A 24,184-nucleotide genomic window follows, 5' to 3' on the forward strand; every position below is an offset into this window, starting at 1 on the left:
GAAATGATTAAGTCTGCAAGACACAAGATTACTTGATAATAAACCCTGCTGCTAAACTCCACAACATTAGGGTCACCCGGTGCAGTCCAGTACCTTGCCAGGCAGGTGGCGAAGGCTGATTCGGGAACGTGAGGCCCCCACACGGGGAGGAGGCCATTGCACTTGGTGTTGGCATTCTGTAGGGCGGCGCTCTCCCACTCCTCGCGCCCACGTGCCAGCCTATGGGGAGACGGAGGGACGAGGGGGAGAGAGACCGAGGGATGAGAAGGAGAGAGAGAGAGGGGGGAGAGAGGGAGAGGGAAGGAGAGAGGGGGGGGGCAGATAGAGACAGAAAGGAAGGAAGAAAGAAAGAAAGAAAGATGGGTAATGGGTAGATCGATAGGTAGACAGATGGAAAGAGGCAGAGAGATGGTGAGTTTGAGATGGATAGAGGCAGGAAAAGGGGACAGAACACTGTGTTACAAATGCTGCCATTCATTGTTTATGTCTGCATTGTGGTGTGTCATATTTTGTTTTAACATCATATATTTTATGAGAAATGTGATGCTGCCTGGGACCCCTGAATTGATGGACGAATAAATTTCCCCTTGAACTCGGACTGAAGTGAATTGTGTGTGGGGTGTGTCTCTGTGTCTATCTGCCTCTGTCTGTGTGGGCCTGAGTTTGTGTGTGTGCGCACCTGACAGCAAAGAAATGACAGTCGTAGTTGGACCATGTTTAAGTGCAGGCATATACTCTGTTTGTGTGTGTGTGTGTGTGTGTGTGTGTGTGTGCGCGTGCGTGGTGTGTGTGTATACCTGACAGCAGCGAGGTGACAGTCGTAGTGGACTATGTTAAAGTGCGAGACAGTGCTGTAGCCCTGCTGCTTGCGGGGCTTGTTTTCAAACTCCTCCAAGGCCACACGCTTCGTGAACGTATAAATCCCCAACACCTTCGTGGGCTGCAGAGGAAAACCACAACACAACACGACACGACAACACACATTTATGAGCAAAGGGAAACACAAAACAATAAACTGTACTAAATCAGGATGGAATTTATGGGGAGAAACAAGAGACATTTATGGTCAAAAAGAAACCCCACTGAACACTAAAATCTGAGAAAAGCACGGCATAGTTAATGGGCAAATAGGCATGAACAAAACTATTAAAACCTGAGAGTGAACCAAACACTAAACACTAAACTGTTGGAAAACCAGGACGCAGCCAAAGTTCAAGTCCAAGCTGATACCTTATCAGCACAAACACAGCGCCGGCAGGTGTACCGATTCCCACATACCAACCTTACAAAGCAGGGTATACAGACAGTAAGCAGTCATGGCTGCTTTCAGGGTACACATGCATATCTAACTCCAATGGCTAGCAAAGTAGTGTTATAATCTGGAACTGGAATTACACCCTGTAGCAGGTGAGTTTTGTCTTGTAAGGTGTGCTATGGTTGTGTGGTACTGTACCAGGAACTTGTGTCCCTCCCTGCAGATGGAGCAGGTGAGGCCGGACATGTAATGAGTGCTGTCTGCATGTATCCATGAGCCCCATAGTGAGTGCTGTGGTAGCATGTTGGTGTACCTGGAACTTGTAGCCCTCCCTGCAGATGCAGCAGGTGAGGCCAGGCTCCTCGATCAGCTCCTCCATCTGCTTCAGCAGCGACGTCTTCGTCACCACCTGGCCCTTCTCATTGGTCTGAAACACAACACACCAGGGCACCACATTAGTTCTACACTTACTGTGCACACTGATTACGGTATACATTTACAAGTCTGAGGTGAATGTTTTATTTTTATTTTTTGTAATTTTTTGAACAGGAACAGGATCCAGGGCATCACAAAGGCTTAATTCTGCTTCTATTTCTGCCCGAAATTTAATTTCTGCTAATTCAAAACACTAATGCATTATAAGGAAGTGCCGTCTGCAGTATTCTCTGCTAATGTATTATGGATGTAATGATCTTCATCTACTGAGCCGAGCCTTAGAGATGTGCCCCACTTGAAACAGCTGTTCACATTACAGGGTTGCGTTATGGATGTGACCTGCTTTGGCATGTGGCATTAACCCAGAGCTTTCAGATAAGAAGACATAAATACTCAAAATGGATTATTCCCCTCTGCTATGGAGGCTTATCTTATCATGCCCAGAGCAAGGCAGAAAATACTTTTATGACTGAAATCGTGCCAATGTAAAGGATTCGGATAATTTCAGCCATAAAATTATGTCCTGCTACTATGCTACAACTACTATTTAACTAGAAAATGTTGGGAGTAGCCTATGGTCGCACACCTAATTCCCAATAAACCATAATTCCTGAGATCCCTTTATTTCCATTTTATTGAATCGAGACTCTTCTTTGTATATCATGGCGCAGGTGCACATGCATGGACTGTGTTAAAGCAAACACTGCTTACAAAATTATAATGGCTTTCTACCAGCCAATGGTAACGGCAGCTCATTATAGAATGTAGGTCTGATAGTGGAAGAAAATCCTAAGCCTGATCCGGAACTCTTTTTGAAATAAGAAAAACCCAATGACCTAATATTTTCCTCTCGCAAACAAACTGTAAAAGCCTGAAATCAGGCACTGAGACTGAATACCATCAACCTTGAGGAAGTGGATGGATGCTGCTGCTTATGTCACGGTGCCGTTGTCCTGGGTACCAGTCCTAGGCCCCATTTCCTGTTTTTGTCAGCTGGTGCTTATGCTCCATATGCATGGCATATGTGCAATAGTCTTATGATGTTATGTGTATTTCCTTTATTGAACGAGTCTTGGATGCTCAGGGAATGCTAAATGAATTTCAGTGAAAACTGACAATTATGTCCTATTGCAGTGGTTCTCAACCTTTCTGGAAGAAATGCCCCCTAGGCATCATCATAAGACTGACAACATTAAGACCGCCAGTTATCAAAATCAAAGGCACTAATCCCCCCAATGGCAAACTAAGCACCGCCCCCTCTCAGCCGTATTCTTCTCAAGGCCACCTACAGCTCCAAAACACCCCCTGGGGCGACATTATCGTATTGTATCATATCATATCGTATCCTACCGTCATCCCCAGAGTGCCGAGGGCCTTCTGCCTCATGGCCATGGCCATGCGCTTCTTCTCGGCCCGCGTCTCCCGCCGCGCCGCGTCGATCTTTAGGTTGACGTCGGCGTGCTCCCGCAGCGCCTCCAGGAGGTTTTCGGCCAGCGTGCCGATGCCCTCGTCGCTCGACACCTGCTCCAGCTTGTGCAGGTTGCTGATGGAGTCCGTCCCGATCAGCATCTGCAGGGCGGAGATTGGACAGGCCATTTAATTCATTGGATGCCATGCCATCCATTTTCAATCATACAACCCTGCAGTGCCAGAATTTCTTTTACCATTTTGGGTGTTTTTTCTCCAGGGAAAGGTCTTCACAAAGCAGGTGCAACTGCACCCGATTAACTTTGAGTGGCAGGTTCAATTGCCTTTGGTAAAGGCCAAAGTGCTGCATTACCTGTGTGGGCGGGTGTTGTGTGGCTAGACCACGGAGCAGTCTGAGGATGAAGGGCAAGGCAGGTCTGGACAGGAACTTCTTCCACACGTCTGCATCCAAACTAGACAGAAAAACATTCACAACATTCGGTCAAACCCTGTCTGTCATACACTTGGAATCAAATACAAATGATCAGCTTAGATTTCATCCATCTAGTGGGAAGGACTGAATTCGGTCAACACTTAGAATTTCCTTCAACCATTCTTTAACACCCATGTCCCTCTGTCAAACTAAGAACAGGGAACTCCATTCCTATAGTGTAATTAGCATGCTGAAAAAAACAGAATATTGCACTGGTTACAACCAGACATACCCACTGTGGCAGAGTAGACTGACGTGGTCAGTGATGTATATTTGATGGAAAGAATCACTTTTTCACACAGACTGCAAATGGGGAAGTTTGGGAAACTGTGGGAGGAATGGGAGGTTCGGGGAGGGGGCACTACTTGTGTGATTCTTTGTCTTTTTGTTGTTTGGATGCCTGGTCTGTATGATGTACTCTTTTTTTCTGTCGTTGTTTGTTTGTTTTTTGTTTGTTTGTTTGATTGTTCAATAAAAAAAAGAATAAAAAATAAAGAAATAAAAAAGCAGAATATTACGTCTATTAGAAGTAAAATACTAAGAGTATACTACTTTTCTCCTACTTTTTGGCGCTGGGGATATGTTTCTTCATGTAGTCTAGGGCACTCTGCGTGATCCCCTTCTGCAGGATGAGGTCTTTGAGCTGGTGGCCGTTGCTGTTGTTCTTGATGCCGGCTGCAATCTTACAGAAGCAGTCCAGGAAGACCTTGTCATCCGCACTGTGCTCCTCATCGTACCTGAGAAGAACAAGACAGAAGATGGTGAGGAGGACATCAGAGACACCAGAGGGATAGGGTCATTTGGATTGGTCAGTAGCTTCTGTGTGCAGAGCGGCCAGACATTCACACTTTGCTGAAATAGGTAAACTACACAAGGGGTTCTCAACCTTATGTTTGAGCTGGGGAGCCCTAATGAAGCAGAATATTTTCCAAAGACAATATCGCACCACAAATATCAGATCAATGTCGGAAGTCCTCTTAAACCTGTTCTGTTCCACTGCATTCATAACAAACTTTTCTACAGAACCCCTGCCAATGTGACACTGGTCCTCATATATGGCTATGGCATTACAGAGTCTTCAGTAACAGGTATCGGCCATTACCGTTTCGATGACAATAAAGGCCATCAAGGTCATCAAGGGATTATGTTTTAAGGGGAATGAAGGAATACTGAAGTCCCACGAAGTTGGAAGTGAAATGCCTCTGACCCCCCAAGCTACAGAAAGGCGACACGCTTATGCAAACCTGCAATTTTAGTCTATGAAGGGCTGAGGGAAAAAAACTGGAGTGTCTAAGTAATGTATTATTATAATTTTGAACAAATTATTTAGTGTTGCTAAAAAGGGGATAGGGATAAGTATGCGGTTACCAAGTACAGCTTCAGAAAGTAAAAAACCCTTCCATGTGTATGCACCATCTTGTTGCTAAACCTGCTCATCTAAATTAGCATAATTATTCAGAGGGGTAGATGACCCAGTTACAGCAATCTCCTGTTTTGGAAGTGCACAGAGGCAATACATTACACATTCTTCACGGCAACACTGTCACTTCTTAAGACTTTCACAAAGACTGTACTCTATCACTACTCTCTGAAGGGGCCATTCTCTATACACTTTCTCTGCGCGTTTCCTATACACAGTTTCTCTGCACAGTATCTCCCTATTCACAATTTGCTGCCTGTATGGGTAAGTGGTAAATGGACTTCAGTTTCAATTACATGACATAAAAAACGAGATGTCCTTGGGCTTGCATGCCCATGGGGACCAGGTTTGAATCCGGCCAGGGTCCTAATTACCCAAATCTAACCCATCTTTCTCTCGTCACTGTCCTATCCACAACATAGGCAAATATAGGCAACAAGCCCATAAAAATATATGAAACACACGCACGCACAGAAGTAATAACACACAAAAAAACAAAAAGAAAACCAAAACAAAAAAATAAGAAAAAGCACAAGGTTGAAGGAGAGAAAAGTGTGCGTAAAAGCCGAGCGTACTTGTCAAAGCTGCAGCAGGGCTTAAAGCGTTCAACCAGTATGTGCATTTTCTCGTGCTCTCCGAAGGACAGGTAGGGGATGATGCGGAGAAGACCCTGCAGCACGCTGGGGTTGGAGCGCACAAACGGAGTGTTGATCTGGTCCAGCAGCATCACCAGCTGGTCCTTATCGCCCGTCAGGAGAAGGTTACCCTGGGAGACACAGAGGAAAAGACGTGCTCAGTCACGAAAAAGGAAACGTAAACAAACAGCAATTGGGCCGTTTCATCTGGCCGTTAATGAGCAGGCATCCATAGTGCAGAATAATGTTAGGTCCAGAGACATGTTATGGACATTCAGTAGCATGAGGTGTAGTCACGATACAACATGACTTCCAAAGCTCCACATATAAACACAATTATTTTTGGACAACGTACAACATGGTGACCTGACCTGGCCTTTTACAAGCCAAAAAAATTCTCTCCCTCACCTTGTCTTCGGAGACGGTCTCTGCGTTGGCCTCGTCCAGGATAATCTCCATGATGCTGAGGACCTGCTCTGCTATCGAGGCTCCACCGCTGTCCTTACTCTCCTGCTCTGCCACCAGCGCCTGGACACGGACACGGACACGGACACACGGACACACACGCACGCACGCACGCACACACATACACACACACACACAGACACAGACGAGTGCACGGACACACACACACACACACACACAAAATAATTGAATACATTTGTAATTTAAGTACATTTTGTGGACTAGACTTTTGGACTTGAGTCGAGGCAGGTTTGGCTTAGATACCTTAATTGTTACAAGTGTGTATATATAGTGTTGTAGTGTTTTCAGACAGAAGGCAGACAGGACATTAGCCTGGCTGTTATCCCAAGATAATAAAAAATAGCATCCACATTAATTGAAAAACAGAGGGATGACACTGTGCAATGTTTGAAAAGGCACCCTAACCATACGTTTTGGAGTAAACAACTGAGAGGAGACTTGACTTGAACTGGACGGAATGAAACCCACTCTGCTGGAATGCTAGCCTTGGAAGTCCCATACTGCATTCAGTTCTACATAATCGTTCTGATCATTTGTGATTAGGTCTGGTGGTAACCAGGCAACTGGAATGCATGTTGTAAACAACTTAGACTGAAGGATGTTTAAAGCAGCCTATCATTAACTGTAAAACTGCAGTCATATACATCTTAACAACCCAGATAAGCACATTTTACAGTCTGTGTCAAGCACGTTTTACAGTCTGCCCAGACTATACGCATTCCAGTTATGCATCTTCAATAATATATTATGCTGCTTGCGCAAATTCCACACATATCTTGTATTTTTATCTGTAACGTTATCTATTATTTTATGCAAGTGATAACCACCGTATTAAGCCCAGCCCATTTCAAAATGGCCCCGTACCATCATGTGCCCTGCCCACTGCCCTCCCCAATGATTTAGCCCTAGTAATGAGTGAACTAATGGACTGTACGTACCAGGTTTAGGGTGCCCAGCATGACGTTTAGTGTATTCATCTCGGGCCTGACCAGCTGCTGTCTGTTGATCTTCACTTTCACACAGTAACTAAACAACTTCAGCAGCACCTGGGGATTAGAGGGAAACAGTATAGACTTTAACACCAATAATACAAGAAGCACAGTGCACAATAATGTTAGGTAGAAGTGCAGTTCTGCTAAGTGTTCTTAAAGTGATACTCTCCCGTTTTTGGAAATAAGCTTATTTTACACCTCCCCTTGAGTTAAATAATAGGGTTTTACCGTTCTCCTGTACTTTCAACCGTTCTCTGGGTATGGCAGTGCAAATGTTACCTCCATGCTAGCAGTTAACATTGAGTCCTAAGAGACCAGCTCGTGGCTAACTGGTCTCATAGGACTCAATGTTAACTGTTAGCTTGGAGGTAAAATGTGCACTGCCATAACTAGAAATCGGTTGGAAGTACTATTATTTAACTCAAGTGGAGGTGTAAAGTAAGCTTATTTCTAAAAATGGGACAGTATCACTTTAAAAGAATGTGACATCTAAAACTCAACATGTTAACATATAACATAGTGATCTGATTTGGCCTCTCCCTAGCCAAAAAAATTATAGGAGCAGTTCATTCACACTGTGATGACCTTCTTTAACACCATTGAGACCAGCAGCAGCATATCTGCGTATTTGCCTTCACAGTGTTCACAATTCTGTTAACTTTTTTTAAAACCGGTTGGGTCTTAATGGGTTAAAGCAGGTGGAGCATTGCTAACAGCGCATCAGCAGGGAAGTGGCCTTTAATTGATGACATGCCCATAATAATGGCATCTCTTCTCTAACACTGTGATGACTTATTTAAACTCATTGAAACCGGCAGCAGCATCTGTGCGTATTTGCCTTCACAATTCTGTAAACCTTTTTCAATCCCGTGGGGTTTTAATGGGTTAAGGCAGGTGGAGCACTGCTAACAGCGCATCAGCAGGGAAGTGGCTTATAATTGATGATATGCCCATTATAATAGTATCATGTCTTCCGCTAGTGCGCTCCTCTCTCACCGTGAGCAGGTGTCTGCCCTGTTTGAAGTCCTTAATTCCAGACAGGCGATTGAGCATGCACTGCAGACCTCCGCACTGGGCCATCACGCCCGCCATCTTGTACACCTCCTCCTCATCCTCCTCTTCATCTAAAAGGACGACATTCACACATTTAGTTATTACATTTTAGTTATGCGTGTCACAGACATACATCGCGGAGATACAGACAGATGTTTCTTGAATTATTACATAGATCAGTGCAGGGTATTGGTTACAGTCCCTGGAGCAGTGGGGGGGTTTGGTGTCTTGCTCAAGGGCACCTCAGCCATAGAGTGAGATAGAGTGTGGAAGAAGGGCGGGATTCGAACCTGCAACCCTCTGATCTAAAGCTCATCTCCTTAGCCACTAGACCACGACTGCTCCCACACATTCACAAGTATTAATCAAAAACAATAATTACGTCTTCAGTATCACACAGCTGATCATATCCAAATCAGACTTGATTGTCAGGCTGTGCATGCTGCTAGCCTGATTATCATCGACTTTCAAATCTCTTCCAAGACTTGGTCTGACCAAGAGCATAACAATTAACATTTCACCAAATGGCATGGCTGACCCGCATCCCTTAGTTTGCTAATGATTGTATGCTTTCTGACAAAGTGGGAGGAGTTCCCGATTTTTCGGGAGCTCAGAAATGATATTTGTATTGCTCTTGGCCTGACTAGGAGCAGCGCTGAATGTGTTGCGTCACTAGGAGGGCACGGCCTGGCTAGCATGCTGCCTACCTGTGGTTGAGTCAAGGGACTCGATGAACTCCTCCGTTGCGTCTCCCAGCAGCCCTCTCATCCTGTAAATGATCCTCATCGGCTCTCCCTACAAGACAAACACACACTGGTCTCATGCTTGCTCAATGCTTTCCTATCACCATCAACACAACAACCTTAGTTGGAGACTTCAAGGTGCACTGTGTAGGATGGTGGCCAGTATAGGTATCGCAACTATGTTGCTCATTGAAACCGCTGCTTATTAGGGGCCAAGCAGCGAAGCTGGCGAAGGCCCCTATAGAGTTAGTAGGTTTTCTTCATTATTATTATTATTATTCTCTAGTCACCATTCCTATCCCTCTGCAAGTCTATGGCAGCCCATAGAACCGTAGGCAGGAAAATGCTGTAAATTGGCACACACATTCGGGGCAGTCTCAACATTACCCACAGCAATTTATAGGACCCCAGCCCCAACGCTCTAGCGCCACCAGCAGGTCAAAGTTGCAGGTACATTTCTGCTTGTAACTTTTGAACCGCTGGGCCAATTTTCATAAACTTGGTATCCCTGGAATCCTTGGGCCAAGACGAATCCAGCGCACCCTATGACGTCATTTTCCGCCAGGATAATTTTCCCGCCATTTTGAATTTTGTGAAATTCAATAAAAATGCTACTTCTCCCACAATTTTTTACCAATTCGCCCAAAACTCGGTATATAGTATCTCTGGGCTGAGCTACACATGGGGTCTTCAGGAATATTGGATATCTTTTATCGTTTAGCCGTGACAGCCAATCAAAATTGTTGTAAAAGTGGTGAAACACTTGTTCTGCTCTCGGAGGAGGCGGACGTGTTTCTTCAGAGCTCCTGAGCTCTCTTTTCCCCTCCCTTCCCCTCTCCCCTCCTCCTCTCACTATCTCTTCCCCGGCTGCTGCACTCTGTCTTGTCTGACTTTAATTTTCTGCTGAGACTCCACGCTGTCCTGTTCTCCTGAAAAGAAATTAACAATGGATTTGGTCAACTGGTCTTTCAACGCAATTGACACCATCTTTTCGAAGATCAAAGTGGGTTCGGGGGAGCCCAACTGTCCTGATGGGACGACGGCGGCTGGCTATGTGATGGACTCGTGGGGGAAGTGGAACGTCATGTGTCTGGCTCCGTTAAACATTGAGGACGTAGAAGATGTCTACACTTTCGGCTACTTGGTGGCAAGTTCCTTGGGAATTGGATTATCCTTGGGACTGCTGTACCGCATTTGCTCAAAAGGTATGGGCAGCCATTAGGGGCCCCAGGCTGTCCGGCTCAATTGACCGGTTGGGCAGTGAGATTCGAGCACAGAATGTGGTCGTGAATCGCGCTTTGGAGGGTTTTGTGGCAGGTCAGCGCCAGATGGACAAATTGACTGAAGTGATTGTGGCCGAACATCGCCACCTTGAAGCGATTGATCGCCGCATTGATGGACTTGTCGCGCACGATCGCCAGATGGAATCGATCGGTTTGGGAGATAGGTTGCTCGAAATTCTGCTGTACGTGAAACGTGTGGCCAGTCACATGAGAATTACCGCAGAATCGTAAAAGGAATGTCTGCAATAACCCAAACATAAATCTTATTTTGCTTTGGCGCCCCAGCTGCAGCTGCAGCGACCTGACCAAGGTCAGGACTCTTATCTCTCCTTGGAGGACAAGCAATGTCTGGACTCTCTGCCTCCCTCAACTACCACAGGCACTGGAGACGTTTTTCACTTGCTATGGGACAGTGCAAGGCCGTCCCTGGGACGGTTTGAGCTATGGCTCAGAGTGGGGTGATAAGCTATCCAGTGCCCACCCCTCCCTCTCTTCAACGCCTCCTCCGCGCTTTCTGACCCCCCTCCCCCCCCCCCCCCCCCCCCCCCTCCCCGGTTTTGTACAATGTCTGCGTCTCCACTGCTTATAGCCATAATGAGGTTTTTTGTCTATACCTTGATGTTGTGTTTGCAATGTGGAGCTATGGAATCTTTTTCTCCTCATCCTTACCCAATGTTGTCTAACACTTGTCTAAAACCAAGATTTGTGAAGGTGGATGCGCGCAGTAGCGCAGTTCGTCCCAGGTGTACTAAACTTTGTATTAGTTTACGCTGCTACTAAGTATTGTACCCGAAACACAATTTCGTTGCCTTTTTGACAATTGACAATGACAATAAACTCTTGATTGATTGATTGATTGATTGAAACAGGAAGTGAAGTCATATCTCAGCAACCGTTTGTTGAATTAGGCTGGGATTTTGTACACACATAGTAGTCCATCCCATGACCTATCACAAAAAAATCGAATCCCCAGCTCAAGCTCTGTAGCGCCACCAGCAGGTCAAAATTTTAGCTACATTTTTGCCTGTATCTTTTGAACCCTACTCCCAATTTTCAAAATATTGGTACACAGGTTATCTTCACACCATGTTGCACCCAGGTATGGATTTTCGTAACGATTGAAAAAACTATCAGCTCACAGCAGCCATTCAAAATTGTGGAAAGAATGGAGGGATTTTTTCTCATCTCTCTGTCTCCTCTGCTCCCCTTGCGCATGTTCACTGACACCATTCTCGGCAGGGGGTCAAGCCCCACTGCCCCAGCCCCTGCACAACACCCCCCACCCCCTCCTCACACACACACAGACAGAGGGAGAGGGAGAGGGAGGGGGGAGAGGGAGAGGGAGAGGGAGAGGGACAGAGAGGGAAGAAGGGAGGGAGGGGGGAGAGGAAAGAATTTTGAACACCTCTTGTCGTTTGCCGGTGACAGCCAATCAAAATTGTCATAAAGGTGGCAAAACAGGAAGTGAGGTCATATCTCAGCAACCGTTAGTCAATTTCTGTTAGGATTTTTTGCACACATTCTAGTCCATCCCATGACCTCCCACAAAAAAATCCAGACCCCCAAGCTCTCTAGCGCCACCAACAGGTAGGTAACAGGAAGTGAGCTCATATCTCGACAGCTCTTCAACGGATTCAAACTAAACTTGGTTTACGTGATCACACTCTCGTCCAAGGAATGCACACCAACATTGGCGAGATTTGGACCAAAGGGGGCGCTGCAGTTCCTTCTGTTGCCGTGGCGGCTCTGGCAAGTTTACTGCTTGGCCCCGCATTGCTGCTTGCAGCTATATTTACAAAATTTGATATTTCCATGAATATTTATTAAATAGTAAACTATTTATTAGTATGACAAAAGTATGGTAACTTTTGCACCTAAAAAAATGTCTATTTCTGGAAATTCAAAATGGCAGACATGGAGAAGATCCACCTTCTCATGTATGAAAAGTGCTCTTTTCCCAGTCATGATGAATACTAAAAATTTGGTGGTGGTGGTAAGAAAAATTCAACATTTTTGAATGGGCAGCATGAATTCTGGAAAGAAACTGCTAAAATATTACACAGTGTACCTATAAACTAGGCATACTGTTTGCATGGCTACTGGCTGGCAGAAAGGGAGACAGAGGGAGATACACAAAACAATCATGACACAATACTGTACGTCTGATCTTACCTCATTGGTTGGACACCACACCTTCTTGTACACCTCTGCGACAGACAGATCCAGACTGATGATCTTGTTGTTCACAAGGAGCTGAAAAAGGGAAAGGAGGGGTTAACAAGTGCACCATTTCTGTGTAATGTATAATGTATGTACATGTATGTATTTACACAAATTTTCCAATCAACATTTTGTAGGTGTCCTTACTAACTTCAGACTTTCATTAGACTCTTAATTTAAAAGCATTAGAATTGGGGTTGGGAAATGCTTCTGCAGTTTCATGCATAACCTCTTGTTATAAGATAAAAATGAGAACGTCTGAGGAAGGGTTTTCAGCTGAAACGTTACACAAAAACATAAAAAGTGGGAGCAGAATATTTTTTTATCTTGTCATTTGGTTGTCCTACTCCCAGGCCAGACATTTTTGGACGCACAAGCTTTAAACTAATCCTGTAACCTCTTATATTACTATAAACATCTCAGGAGTAAAAAAAATAGAGCGTCACCTCCATGCCGCTGTCGTCCTCCAGCAGGGCCACGAGGTCGCAGTCCTGGCAGATCTTGTTCTTGATGTCCCTCATGAGGGGCCCGATGCCCGGCTCGTTGCTGCTGTAGGGGTTACCCGGCATGCGGCCCTGCAGGAAGTCCTCCTGCTGGGGATCCTTCTCCAGCGTCACAAAGAACTCTGTCACCTCATTCTCCTCCTGATGAAGTGAGAATAGAGAAGAGCAGAGTAGAGTTGAGTACTTTTATTAATCACGAAGGAAATTAAGGTGTCTGACAGCTTACATAAATAAACAAATACAAAACATACACAAAGACCTTATACACATAATTGAACATTACAGTAAAAGTATAGCCCACTCTTAAGTACCGCCACACATGCTCTCTCTCTCTCACACATACACAAGTGAGAGGAGAAATGGAGAGATGGGGAAATGAGAGGGTGGATAGTTAGGAAGAAGAGGAAGGATAGGGACACAAAAGGGAAGGGGAAAAGACAGGAAAAGAGAGAAAATGGAAAGAGGAACAGATGAAAAGAAAGAATACAGAGAGGATGGAGGGTGTGAACATTACAAATCTGAAGACGATGTCTCTTCAATATCTACTTAATACAAACCACACAAAGGATGCAGTACACCAACTGGTAATGTGGATTGGATCGATATGTGCCAAAAACTGTAAGACAATTACTAGGCATTCAATCAGAGACAGCACTACTGCACAATGTTCAGGAACAGAAAAGGTGACTAACCGGGTAGATGATGCTGCATAGTCTTTCAAAGATGAACACCGGCGTCCGGTAGTCATCCAGATTGTAGCGTTTGGCGGTCTCGATGCACACCGCCATGAAAGCCTTCGTCTCGGACTCTGTCCCTGTGGAGGTGAACCAGACAACACAAGCATTAGTGGTGTGTGTTGGGACTGCCCTTATGATTCGATTACGATTCCAGAGGTAACGATTTGATTTGAATGCAATGCATTATATTTCTACTGAAAGCAAGGACAAATTTTTCCATCAGTCATGAGGCAATACAAGGAGTCAGATACTAAAAAACATTGTATTGACTGTTGTGTGTGTTAATCCTGCAGCTTCCAATGCTTTGAAGTGCTTTAATTTAATATGAAGTTCATTTGCTCCAGAAATGTCCACAGAAGTAATTGAAACTTGAAAAAAATATGCTGCATCGATTATGGCATTTGCAGAATCGATTTTTGAATAGTCCTGCCCCGCATAGCGAGGCATTGCCGTATCAGTTATTGTTGACACCACTGACAAGCATTATTACCCTTCCAGCCAGATACTCTAGGAACAGACTGCACAGAGAGATGCTTGGAATATTAAAAAAAAACAATCCTATGCAGAGCACCAAAACTATTGTGCCATTGGCAACAATTTGCCCAGTGAAATCAGTGGCATTTACAAACATACTAGAGTCAAAAGACTAAGTTTAAGCTCTTAGTGCTCCATGCATACAAATGACCAGATAAAGGAATCTTGGATGAGATCAAACCACCCACATGTTTCTACGAAGGTAGAGGCCCTGAACTTTTTTTTTAATTATTTTTTTAAAGCTTTACAACATTTTCTCCTATGGCTGAACAACAATCACGTCCTATTTCCCATCATGCACTACCTGTGGCCATGTCCTATTGCTCATCATAGAATACCTGTGGTCACATCCCATTTCCCTGCTCATCATAGAATACCTGTGGTCACATCCAATTTCCCTGCTCATCATAGAATACCTGTGGTCACATCCAATTTCCCTGCTCATCATAGAATACCTGTGGTCACATCCCATTTCCCTGCTCATCATAGAATACCTGTGGTCACATCCCATTTCCCTGCTCATCATAGAATACCTGTGGTCACATCCCATTTCCCTGTTCATCATAGAATACCTGTGGTCACGTCCCATTTCCCTGCTCATCATAGAATACCTGTGGTCATGTCCTCCAGCATCTCCAGCAGCATGTCCTGCGTCTCGTCGATCAGCTTGGTCCGTTGCACCACCAGCTTCCTGAGGCACAGGTACCCGTTCAGCACCGTGCCCACCAGCCGGCTCTTGAAGTGGCGCTTGATGGACTCCACCTCCACGAACGACGACAGCAGCCCTGGACAACACAAGCACAGCAAGAAGAGAAGAGGAGTCAACAACCAGGGCTCTGAATTAACTTTTTTCACCACCTGCTTGAAATGGCTGGTAGATGTACATCTTGCCAAACACACACACACACACACTAATAATGGGTGAAAGTGGCTAGTAAGTTGGTCTTTTCTACCAACCAAATTGAAATTTCACCAGCATCTGGCCGGTTGGCTGGTGTTAATTTAGAGCCCTGTCAACAATCTATAGTCGGAGTAAGATATAATGAGCGTAGTAATCTTTACACCTCAAGTTAGACAGAGGTTGGGTTGTTGACAAGAGTGTAAGGAGGGTATACTATAGGATCCCAAATATTATGCATTTTTTAAAAGTCCAAATACAGCATTTTCCGTTCCCTAATAGTGTATATTTAAAGGGACACTCAACCTATTTGCATTAGGCTTTCCATTGCTAGACATCCAGTCATACTTTTGAATGGTCGTGCAACACTCTCTCAATTCCCCCTGAGACAGGAGAAATCTGTATTCATCTATTAACACTTCCTCCAATGATGTAAAAATCGTCATTTTGCATCATTGTAGGAGGAAGTGTAAGAGAGGTGGATTTCTGTTGAGACTACAAGCCTTTTCCCTCCTTTTCAACACCGCCAATTGGAGGTTGGACCTAATGCGCTAACAGACCTATCACAGATCAGTGTGCCAGTGCTTTTGAAATCACTGGCATTGAGGCTCCAGTAAGTCACTGGCAGAGCTGCCTGGGTGTGGCCTGTGGAACTTGAGCATTGCAATGCATTATGGGGATTGTTGTCACAAATCCACAAGCACTAAAAAGTCATTTTCTGCCTTTTCTCGGCCAAGAAGGCATCAAATTAGAAATGTATGCTACTATTCTACTACATATATGACCCACTTTCAATACATACTCATGTATCCACCGGTGGAATGCCCCTTTAAGATCTCATTCTTCAATATTTTAAGTTGAACCATTCATATGGACCCTCCCAAATTTTTGTGTTTTCATTCTTCTAAAACAGTATTTTCCAACCTTTTCTGTCTTACGTACCCCCTAAGGCTTAAGCCTTTTTGCCATGCCATGAGTACCCCCTACTCCATATCTCTTCCTCTATCCCAATTTCACCATTTCCCATACAGTACATTTGTTATCATTACAATTTCCCCACATACCCCCTGCAGTGTGCTCGTATACCCGTAGTGGTACACATACCCCTGGTTGGGAAACGTTGTTCTAAAATGTGCCCCTATAGTGGTAATGCTACATTAGACAAGGATACTGTAAATCTTGATGATGACTCACCAGTCAGGCTCTTTAGTGCATAACCCTGCTGCAGGTCCGTGCTCAGGGTGGCCTCCTCCAAGGCCAGCAGGTGGGCAATTTCCTATTCACAACACAACAAACAGCAGCAGAGATTAATGTTTCAGTTGCATTAAAATAACAAATCAAGAAAAACAATAACAAACAAATTAAAACAATTCCAAACAGTTATTATTATTACTATATGGTTTAGTTACCTTGGTGATGAGGTTTCCGATGTAGGGCAGCACTCCCCGGGCGGCCAGGTAGACCTTCCAGTGGGCCTGCTTGATGAGCTTCTGGTACAGGGCCAGGTACTCCGCTGCACACTCGCCCGCTATGCTCAGCTCATCCAGGTAGCTGTGGAGCACAGACACAGGAACATGGTGCTTACAGCTAGCCTGATTACCATCGACTTTCAAATCTCTTCAAGACTTGGTCTGACCAAGAGCAGAAGCTCTAAGCTAGCCAGGCCACACCCTCCTAGTGACGAAACACCTTCTGTGTTGCTTCTACAATTAGTCAGGCCAAGAGCAATGTCTTGTTTCTGATCTCCAGAAAAATTTGGGACACTTTGTCGGCCACCAGTCAACCAGTAGCAGTGGGTAGGCGGGTCAACCATGCCGTTTGGGAAACATTAATTCTAGTGATCAGTCGGTCCAATTGCCAGCGTCTAGCAAATTAACTCTGTGTACTAATGGTAAGAACTTCAATCTGGCAGACACTGATTTTTCAAGCAAAGGAAAATATGAGAATAGCCAGAAAACCCCCAAAAATATCATATTCAGTGAAGAAAGTGTTCAGTAACCCATTCTTCTGTTGCATGAGAACGGGCAGGTTGACCATATTGATGTGAAATACTACAAAACTCAATTCAGCATGCATCATACAGCAAGTATCTAATATGACTATTTGATGGTGATCATTCCGAATGGCTTATTACCTTGTGAGGAGGTCCAGGACTTGCTGCTTGCGGCTGGGGATGGTGGTGAGGGCCTCCACGATGGTGCAGGCTGCCTGCCGTGCTGCCTGGGTGGCAGGGGTGAACAGCACCTGGAGGGAGGGGGGGCAAGAAGACAAGGGAAAACACATGAGGCGCAGTGCCGGAAAAATTGCACACAGGGCCCTAGGGCAAGACACTCATAGGGCCCCCTATACAGATTGCCAAGCTCACAATAGGGCCCACACCACCAACACGGCGGGGCCCTGGGACCAGGGCCAAGTGCCCTACTTGCCCTCCCTATAGCTCTGCCCCTGATGAGGAGTCTATGGGGAAAACTGGCATGGTCTCAAAAGGTATCTTTACTTCCGTTAATTTAGCAAAGGCCATCATTGGCATCATGGCCATCAGGAGCATATCTTTTTGGATTTATTATAATGTTTTAATGCTTCAAGCTAAAGATGTAAGTTGTTTTTCAAAAGATTACTTTATGATTCGTTTCAATTAAACAAATTTATAAAGTTGAGTGAATTTGTTTTTCTATCCTTATATGACCTTCTGGTAGTATGAAAATGGCATCATCCCAAACACATTTGCTAAATCAATCTTTAAAGTCAAGCCCTTGTGGCCATTCCAAGTTTTACATTTACATTTATATTGCATTGAGTTGCTCCTGTTAATGTAAGTGTTTTACAGTGAATGAGACAGAGGGACAATGAGGGCATTATTTCTAATGCCCTAGGGACGCAATTTGCTGTGAAATCAACAGAAGAATACACACTCCAACAAAAAAAAAAAAAAACAAAAAAAACTAAATTACAATCACAAATTCAAGTCCCCCTGCAGCAATGTGTAGGGAGGTGCCATGCTCAAAGATGATGTTGGCCCTGGTTAATTACACCCCTCCACTCCATATAACGACAACAAAAGGCATTCCATTTCCCAGTACTTGGGACTTCAACACTACTTTTTGAGTCAGTGGTCTCAGTGGGCTCAATTCCACTTTGAAAACATCTTGTAAACACTTCACAATTTGGAATTAAATGAAAGAACAACGTAAACTCGGCGGGATTATTTAATTCGGAATTATTAATTCAGAATTAAAAACCATCATGTTAACATAGCCAGTGATAAAAACAACAAAAGCAGGCTTTCTTTATTTCTTTCTTTACCTGCCGCAGCCAGTTGTTGTGTCCCAGCTTGAGCAGGCGAGGGAAGAGGCTCTCTGAGCGCGACCTGACGAACTGCTTCCACTTCCACACGTACTTCTCCATCAGGTACTGCCTCCGCACCTCTGTCTTGTTCGCCGGCTTCGACACCGTCTCCTGACCTGTAGAAGGAAAGAAGAAATCGCACAGGTACGGAATGGTCACTATTGAGATGGATTTATGCATTTCAAGAAGGGTACATGATGATTAACAATCAACAATTAACAAATACAAACAAACAAAAAAGATCACAGCTCTTCTTACACATTTCAAAAAGAGATCATCATGCAATGTTTAAAACTTCTCAAAAGTCTGTGAGAGAAACTGGTCGATTTCCATCTGAAGGGATTTTATTGAGTTACTGGATCTGGACCACAACAGTTTGCTGTAAAAAATGAAAGTCCTAAAAGACAGGCTACTAAATTACAGCAGCAATAACATAAATGCACTGGAAAAATAAAAACAAACAAATCACGTTGTGAGATGGACTTACATCTGGCAGGAAGGCACTTTTTCCAGGCCTCGTAGGAGGCTTTGGGGTCCTTTTTGAGCCACAGCTGGGCCTGTGCATGGATCTCATTGCTGTATGGCTTTACAGTGGTGAGGGATTCGACTGCAGCATCCTGAAACACAACACAACACCAAAACACAATAGATTAGATTAGACAAGACAATACCTTAATGCCTGTTTGCACAGAAATTTGTTTGCAATACACTTCTCCACAATAGACGTCATTGCTTCTCCACAATCAACATTAGAAAAAGCCTCCCTATAAAACACAACATGTACCCATGTAGACATATTAGGAAGACTCAAAAGGGCCGACAAGTCAAACAAAAAATTGCAATATACTGTACATTTCTACAGCAGTTTGTTTTCTTTACTCTTTCAGTCCACTGCTTTCCATTTTCCACCTCACTTGACAGGCTCTTTTGAAAGGTGCTAGTTTATTATTATTTTTGTCTGAAATTGCTGGTATTTTCCCCTCGTCAGCTAGTTGCCAAGCCCCCTGGCCTGACACATTATAAAACAAAACAAAAAAGCCTGGCATTCACAACTTCATGAAGGACAAGTCCTCTGCAAACTCAGAGAGGCAGAGGTTGAGCCCTTGCTTGCAACCGGTTGTCCTTGACCAAAATTTGCACAAAAGTTAATACGTAGTCATCTCTGAGTCAAAGACTGCTATCGAAGTAGAGGGTTTTTTTTTGAAGATTTATCATAAATCTGATCAGTAATATTTTGTATAATGCTGTGTACGATAAGACAGAGAAAACAACCCCAAAAAAGCTGAGGGTAGTGGTGCCAAGCTCACCTTGTTCTTCTTGCTGGTGGGGGCGGGGGGTTTAATGAGTTTCTGGAGGATTCTGAGGCACATGAGCGTGATATTCTCCACCACCACCGGCGTCTTGATGTTCACGGCCATCAGAAACAGACTGAGGGCTACATACACACACACAGAGAAACACACACACACACACACACACACACACACACACACACAGAAACACACACACACACACACACACACACACACACACACACACAGAAACACACACACACACACACACACACACACACACACACACACACAGAAACACACACACACACACACACACACACACACACACACACACAGAAACACACACACACACACACACACACACACACAGAAACACACACACACACACACACACACACACACACACACACACACACACACACACACACACACAAATAGGGTTTACAAATAGGGTAAAATACGTCTTTGAAATAATTGTCACAGACAAATTTCATGTATAAATGACAAATTGTCATGCATAAATGAAAAATGCACTGAAAGTGGTGCTCACCACAGCGCAACCGCAGTTCCCAGCATCCTCCTTCCTTGGCTATGGAGTCAGTGAGGAGCTGCATCTCGTACTGCAGACTGCTCACCTGGGTTTGCCACACAAACATACAAATCGTTTAGCATACAAGACTTTAGCACAAATGTAAACCGTTTAGCATGCAAGACTTTAGCATACATGACTTCTACAGTTCTTACAGTTTAGCATACATGACTTCTTTTATGACTGGTTTAAGACTTTGCTAAAGACTATTTATGACTGGTTTAACTCCATGAAGTGGTATGTGCCACGTGACGTACCAGGTCTGGGTTGGCCCAGTGTCCCTTCAGTGCTGCTGACACTTTGTGGATGATGAGGTCGTTCATCTGCTGGGTGGCCTCTGGGTGATCCCTGTGAAGAGAAAACAGCCAATCATAAGCCTTGCTTAGGAAAGATTTGGAAAGCCAAGGATGATGATGGAAAGCATATGATCTGTTGAGCATGACCATAAATGTCATGATCGTTACCCAACCCACTTTTAAGTGCATGATCCCTTAACCTGGTGAGCAGGCACATGATCCACCCTTATCATACAAAAAACCCAGACCATGTCATGTCAAACCCAGAGTGGACTGCACTGAGGAAAGTCCAGGGCACTGAAAGGTTTGTACCTTTCTTTTCTTTTGTTTTTTTTTGCACCCTTCTGGGCTCCACAAAGTGAAGAAATCATGATCTGAAAAAAAAACTGTGTGCGAGTCCCCCCCCCTGCAAACAGTCCATGTCATATTAAACCCATGTCAAAGCGCATCACGGTATCTCACCTGGTGAGCAGGCACATGATCCACCCTTATCATACAAAAAAACCCAGACCATGTCATATCAAACCCATATCAAAGTCCATGGTCATGGTGTAGGCGAATAAACAAAAGAAAAATCTGAAGAGTGCTGTCCTTCGCTTCATTTACTCCTCTATGTTTTCTGTGGGATTCAGCTCCCAGTAAAAAACTGCATTATCTATTAAGCGACAGTGTGAGTGCGTCTCTTACACTTTACAAAAAGCGCATGGTATCTCATCTCACCTGGTGAGCAGGCACATGAGCTGGCGAACCTCCTCCCTCATGCCGGAGGTGCCGCGGCGCAGGTTGTACTCAAACAGCTCGCGGATGAGCCCTTGCAGCACCAGGATCTGGCGTATGGCCGGGTTGGTGGCCAGCGCGCGCAGCAGCGTGATGCAGTGGCCCGTGACGGCCGAGGCGCAGCCGTAGCACTTGTTGGAGGAGGTGTGTCCGCAGCCCAGCACGGAGAGCGCGCGGTACTGGCTGGCTGTGAAGGTGGGCTGGTGCTGCGCGCCCGAGCTGGAGCGGGACGAGCGTGTGGCCGCCTCGCGCTGCTGCAGGTCGTACTCCAGCAGCTCCTTACGAGACGCCAGCACTTTCTACACGGGGGAGGGGGAAGAGAGACAAGGGTTACATTTGAAAACTAGAATGGGCACTCGGCCAAAGAGACCCGTTTTGAAAATGTAGGATATATCATTATCAACTTTGTCTCATAAAAGTTCATAAAAATGAGTTGACACTGATACCCAAATGCAGCATATCTAAATGATGTTTACATTGTTTTGCAATGAAGCTCTTCAAATACAAAACATCCAAACCTCCAAGAAAAAGCAGATATCCAGGGATATGTACGCAATATAAAAACTACAGCTAGCAGGCTAATAACTTTGGACTAGGACAAGGGGTGAGATTAGTTGTTCCTCTAACCATCCATATTTTCTAATAATAATATTTTTACACCATAATTTTAGGACCTGATATGTTTGTAAACAAAGTAGAGTTGCAAAGTAAGGTTGGCTGCAGAAAATACCAACACAGTAGTGTCAGACTAGCCTGGTTTTACCAGACAACATAGAAAACTTTGTAATTCATTTTTGGTCTGCATCCTCGACGCCCTACAGCGCTTGTGTGGGAGGAGTGAGCTCAGCTCTGGTTTGAAATGAGCTCTGACCAATCGCTGACAGTTGATGTTCATGACGTATGTTATTATGCTCCCAAGTGCGTTTGCTTATTGGCTGGCACACTGCCTGTCTGGTGGTCGACTGAAAACCCACCCCAGAGAAGCATAATCAGACCATTCATGAATTACAAAGCAATTCAAAATGAAAGGTCTGGCTTGTCAGGCTAGTGTCAGACTGACTATCTTACCTGGATGATTTTGGAGAGCTCATCAAAGGAGGTTTTGCAGTCCCCACTGTACTCCTGGGCCAGCTGCTGGATGTAGCGGTTCACGCTAGCAGTGGCGGTGCCCAACGCTGCCCCAGTGCCCGTGTCATCCTGAGGGGACGTAGAAATACACACACACACACACACACACACACACACACACAGACACACACACACACACACACACACACACACACACACACACACACACACACACACACACACACACACACACACACACACACACACACACACACACACACACACACACACACACACACATATACACACACACACACACACACACACACACACACACACACACACAACACCGTCAGGCTCCACTACAAACACACAATGACTTACAAACAAACTAGCACATGCAATCGTATTAATATCAATACTAATATTATCAGTATGAGTATTAACTACATTCTCTTTATAGTTTGGCATTTTTATTGATTTCATCGTTTGATATTTTTTCCCAGCATGTTAACACTGCCAAGAATCGGTAAATAATGGTCAAACAAATGTGCAACTAACTCATAAAAAACAGACATCCAAGAACAGTAAATGCAGGAAAGACAGACAGTGCAGGTGGGAAACAGTGAGAGGAGTAGTAGGAGTAAGAGTACTTACAGTAAAGCAGTGGTTCCTAAACTGGGGGTCGGGACCCCTAGGGGGATCGCAGTGGTACTGAAGGTTGCATAAAAACATGCACTTCACAGGTTAACAGGTTAGAAACAGTATTCACTTGTATGCTTAACAGATGTATTTGCTATCCTGTGGATTTCTAGCAATATTAGCGGACAAGCTATTAATGGCATTTTTTTAATCCATTTTGTCTATTGCTAGATTTTTCATTAATAGTTTGTCCACTAATATTGCTAGAAATCCAGCCAATTGCTAGGCTAAGACTAGACTATGGTGGGTGAGGGGGTTGCGAAAATATTCTGAAGCACAAAAAGGGGGACTTATTGTTCTGTATTTCCTGTGCACTTTGTATCTGCTAGTGATGTTGGCTATGATTATATCTTCGATTGGAAGTCGGTTTGGTCTACAAAGTGTCTGCCAAATGCAATGTAATGTAATATAATGTAATATAAAAGGGAGCCCCCGCTGAACAAGTCTAGGAACCACTGGCACTGAAAGTAACATGAGTATTGTGTGGTGCGGCGGGGACGAGAGCAGGCTGAGGGGGAGCCAGAAGGTCCTAGTGACCCACCTGTGGCTTCTCGGGGGCGGCCTCATTCACCTTGGACAGCAGGCTCTCCAGCTGGGGACGGTGGCCCATCAGCTGGTGGTACACACGGTCCGCCTTGTCCAGGAGCGTGTTGATGTTGGTCACCGCCTAGAGTATAGGGACATTCACAGACACAGNCACAGACACAGACACAGACACAGACACGCACGCGCGCACACACAGACACGCACGCGCACACACACACACACAGATAGATGTACAGACACACGAGAGAGAGAGAGAGAGAGAGAGAGAGAGAGAGAGAGAGAGAGAGGAGAGAGAGAGAGGGAGGGAGGGTATTAGGGCAGATTACATTACGATACACAGCTGAGGTAGCATATCATTAAATCAGCATCTGAATAAAAAGGCGCAAATGGTCCCTCGAATGGATGTTTAGCAAAACTGCAAAAGTGATGGTAGGCGCTGTAAAGGGGTGAGCAGATGCTGTGATGGTAATTA

The 24,184-nt window shown here is 44.7% G+C and overlaps 1 protein-coding gene across 17 annotated transcripts in view; it reads right to left on the minus strand.

The window, feature by feature from the left end:
• ubr4 (ubiquitin protein ligase E3 component n-recognin 4) overlaps positions 1–24,184 on the minus strand; it is a 106,398-nt gene that overhangs the window by 11,886 nt on the left and 70,328 nt on the right. For 11 of the 17 annotated variants that reach the window (XM_063208446.1, XM_063208433.1, XM_063208448.1 and 8 more), the window contains 27 exons: positions 23,708–23,833; positions 23,122–23,178; positions 22,465–22,593; positions 21,340–21,695; positions 20,581–20,671; positions 20,285–20,369; positions 19,747–19,874; positions 18,927–19,056; positions 18,398–18,555; positions 17,229–17,338; positions 16,504–16,645; positions 16,289–16,370; positions 14,808–14,981; positions 13,618–13,739; positions 12,869–13,066; positions 12,375–12,455; positions 8,884–8,971; positions 8,120–8,247; positions 7,070–7,177; positions 6,054–6,173; positions 5,586–5,776; positions 4,154–4,327; positions 3,471–3,570; positions 3,041–3,259; positions 1,569–1,682; positions 798–940; positions 94–219 (listed from right to left, as the gene is read on the minus strand). In XM_063208446.1, coding sequence (XP_063064516.1) covers positions 94–219; positions 798–940; positions 1,569–1,682; positions 3,041–3,259; positions 3,471–3,570; positions 4,154–4,327; positions 5,586–5,776; positions 6,054–6,173; positions 7,070–7,177; positions 8,120–8,247; positions 8,884–8,971; positions 12,375–12,455; positions 12,869–13,066; positions 13,618–13,739; positions 14,808–14,981; positions 16,289–16,370; positions 16,504–16,645; positions 17,229–17,338; positions 18,398–18,555; positions 18,927–19,056; positions 19,747–19,874; positions 20,285–20,369; positions 20,581–20,671; positions 21,340–21,695; positions 22,465–22,593; positions 23,122–23,178; positions 23,708–23,833 — 3,680 coding nt within the window. The remainder of the gene's footprint in view (positions 1–93; positions 220–797; positions 941–1,568; positions 1,683–3,040; positions 3,260–3,470; positions 3,571–4,153; positions 4,328–5,585; positions 5,777–6,053; positions 6,174–7,069; positions 7,178–8,119; positions 8,248–8,883; positions 8,972–12,374; positions 12,456–12,868; positions 13,067–13,617; positions 13,740–14,807; positions 14,982–16,288; positions 16,371–16,503; positions 16,646–17,228; positions 17,339–18,397; positions 18,556–18,926; positions 19,057–19,746; positions 19,875–20,284; positions 20,370–20,580; positions 20,672–21,339; positions 21,696–22,464; positions 22,594–23,121; positions 23,179–23,707; positions 23,834–24,184) is intronic. The other 6 variants (XM_063208449.1, XM_063208444.1, XM_063208447.1 and 3 more) reach the window with 3 other exon arrangements.

The sequence above is a fragment of the Engraulis encrasicolus genome, chromosome 10 (assembly GCF_034702125.1).
Source record: "Engraulis encrasicolus isolate BLACKSEA-1 chromosome 10, IST_EnEncr_1.0, whole genome shotgun sequence".
In the NCBI taxonomy this organism is placed as follows: domain Eukaryota; kingdom Metazoa; phylum Chordata; class Actinopteri; order Clupeiformes; family Engraulidae; genus Engraulis; species Engraulis encrasicolus.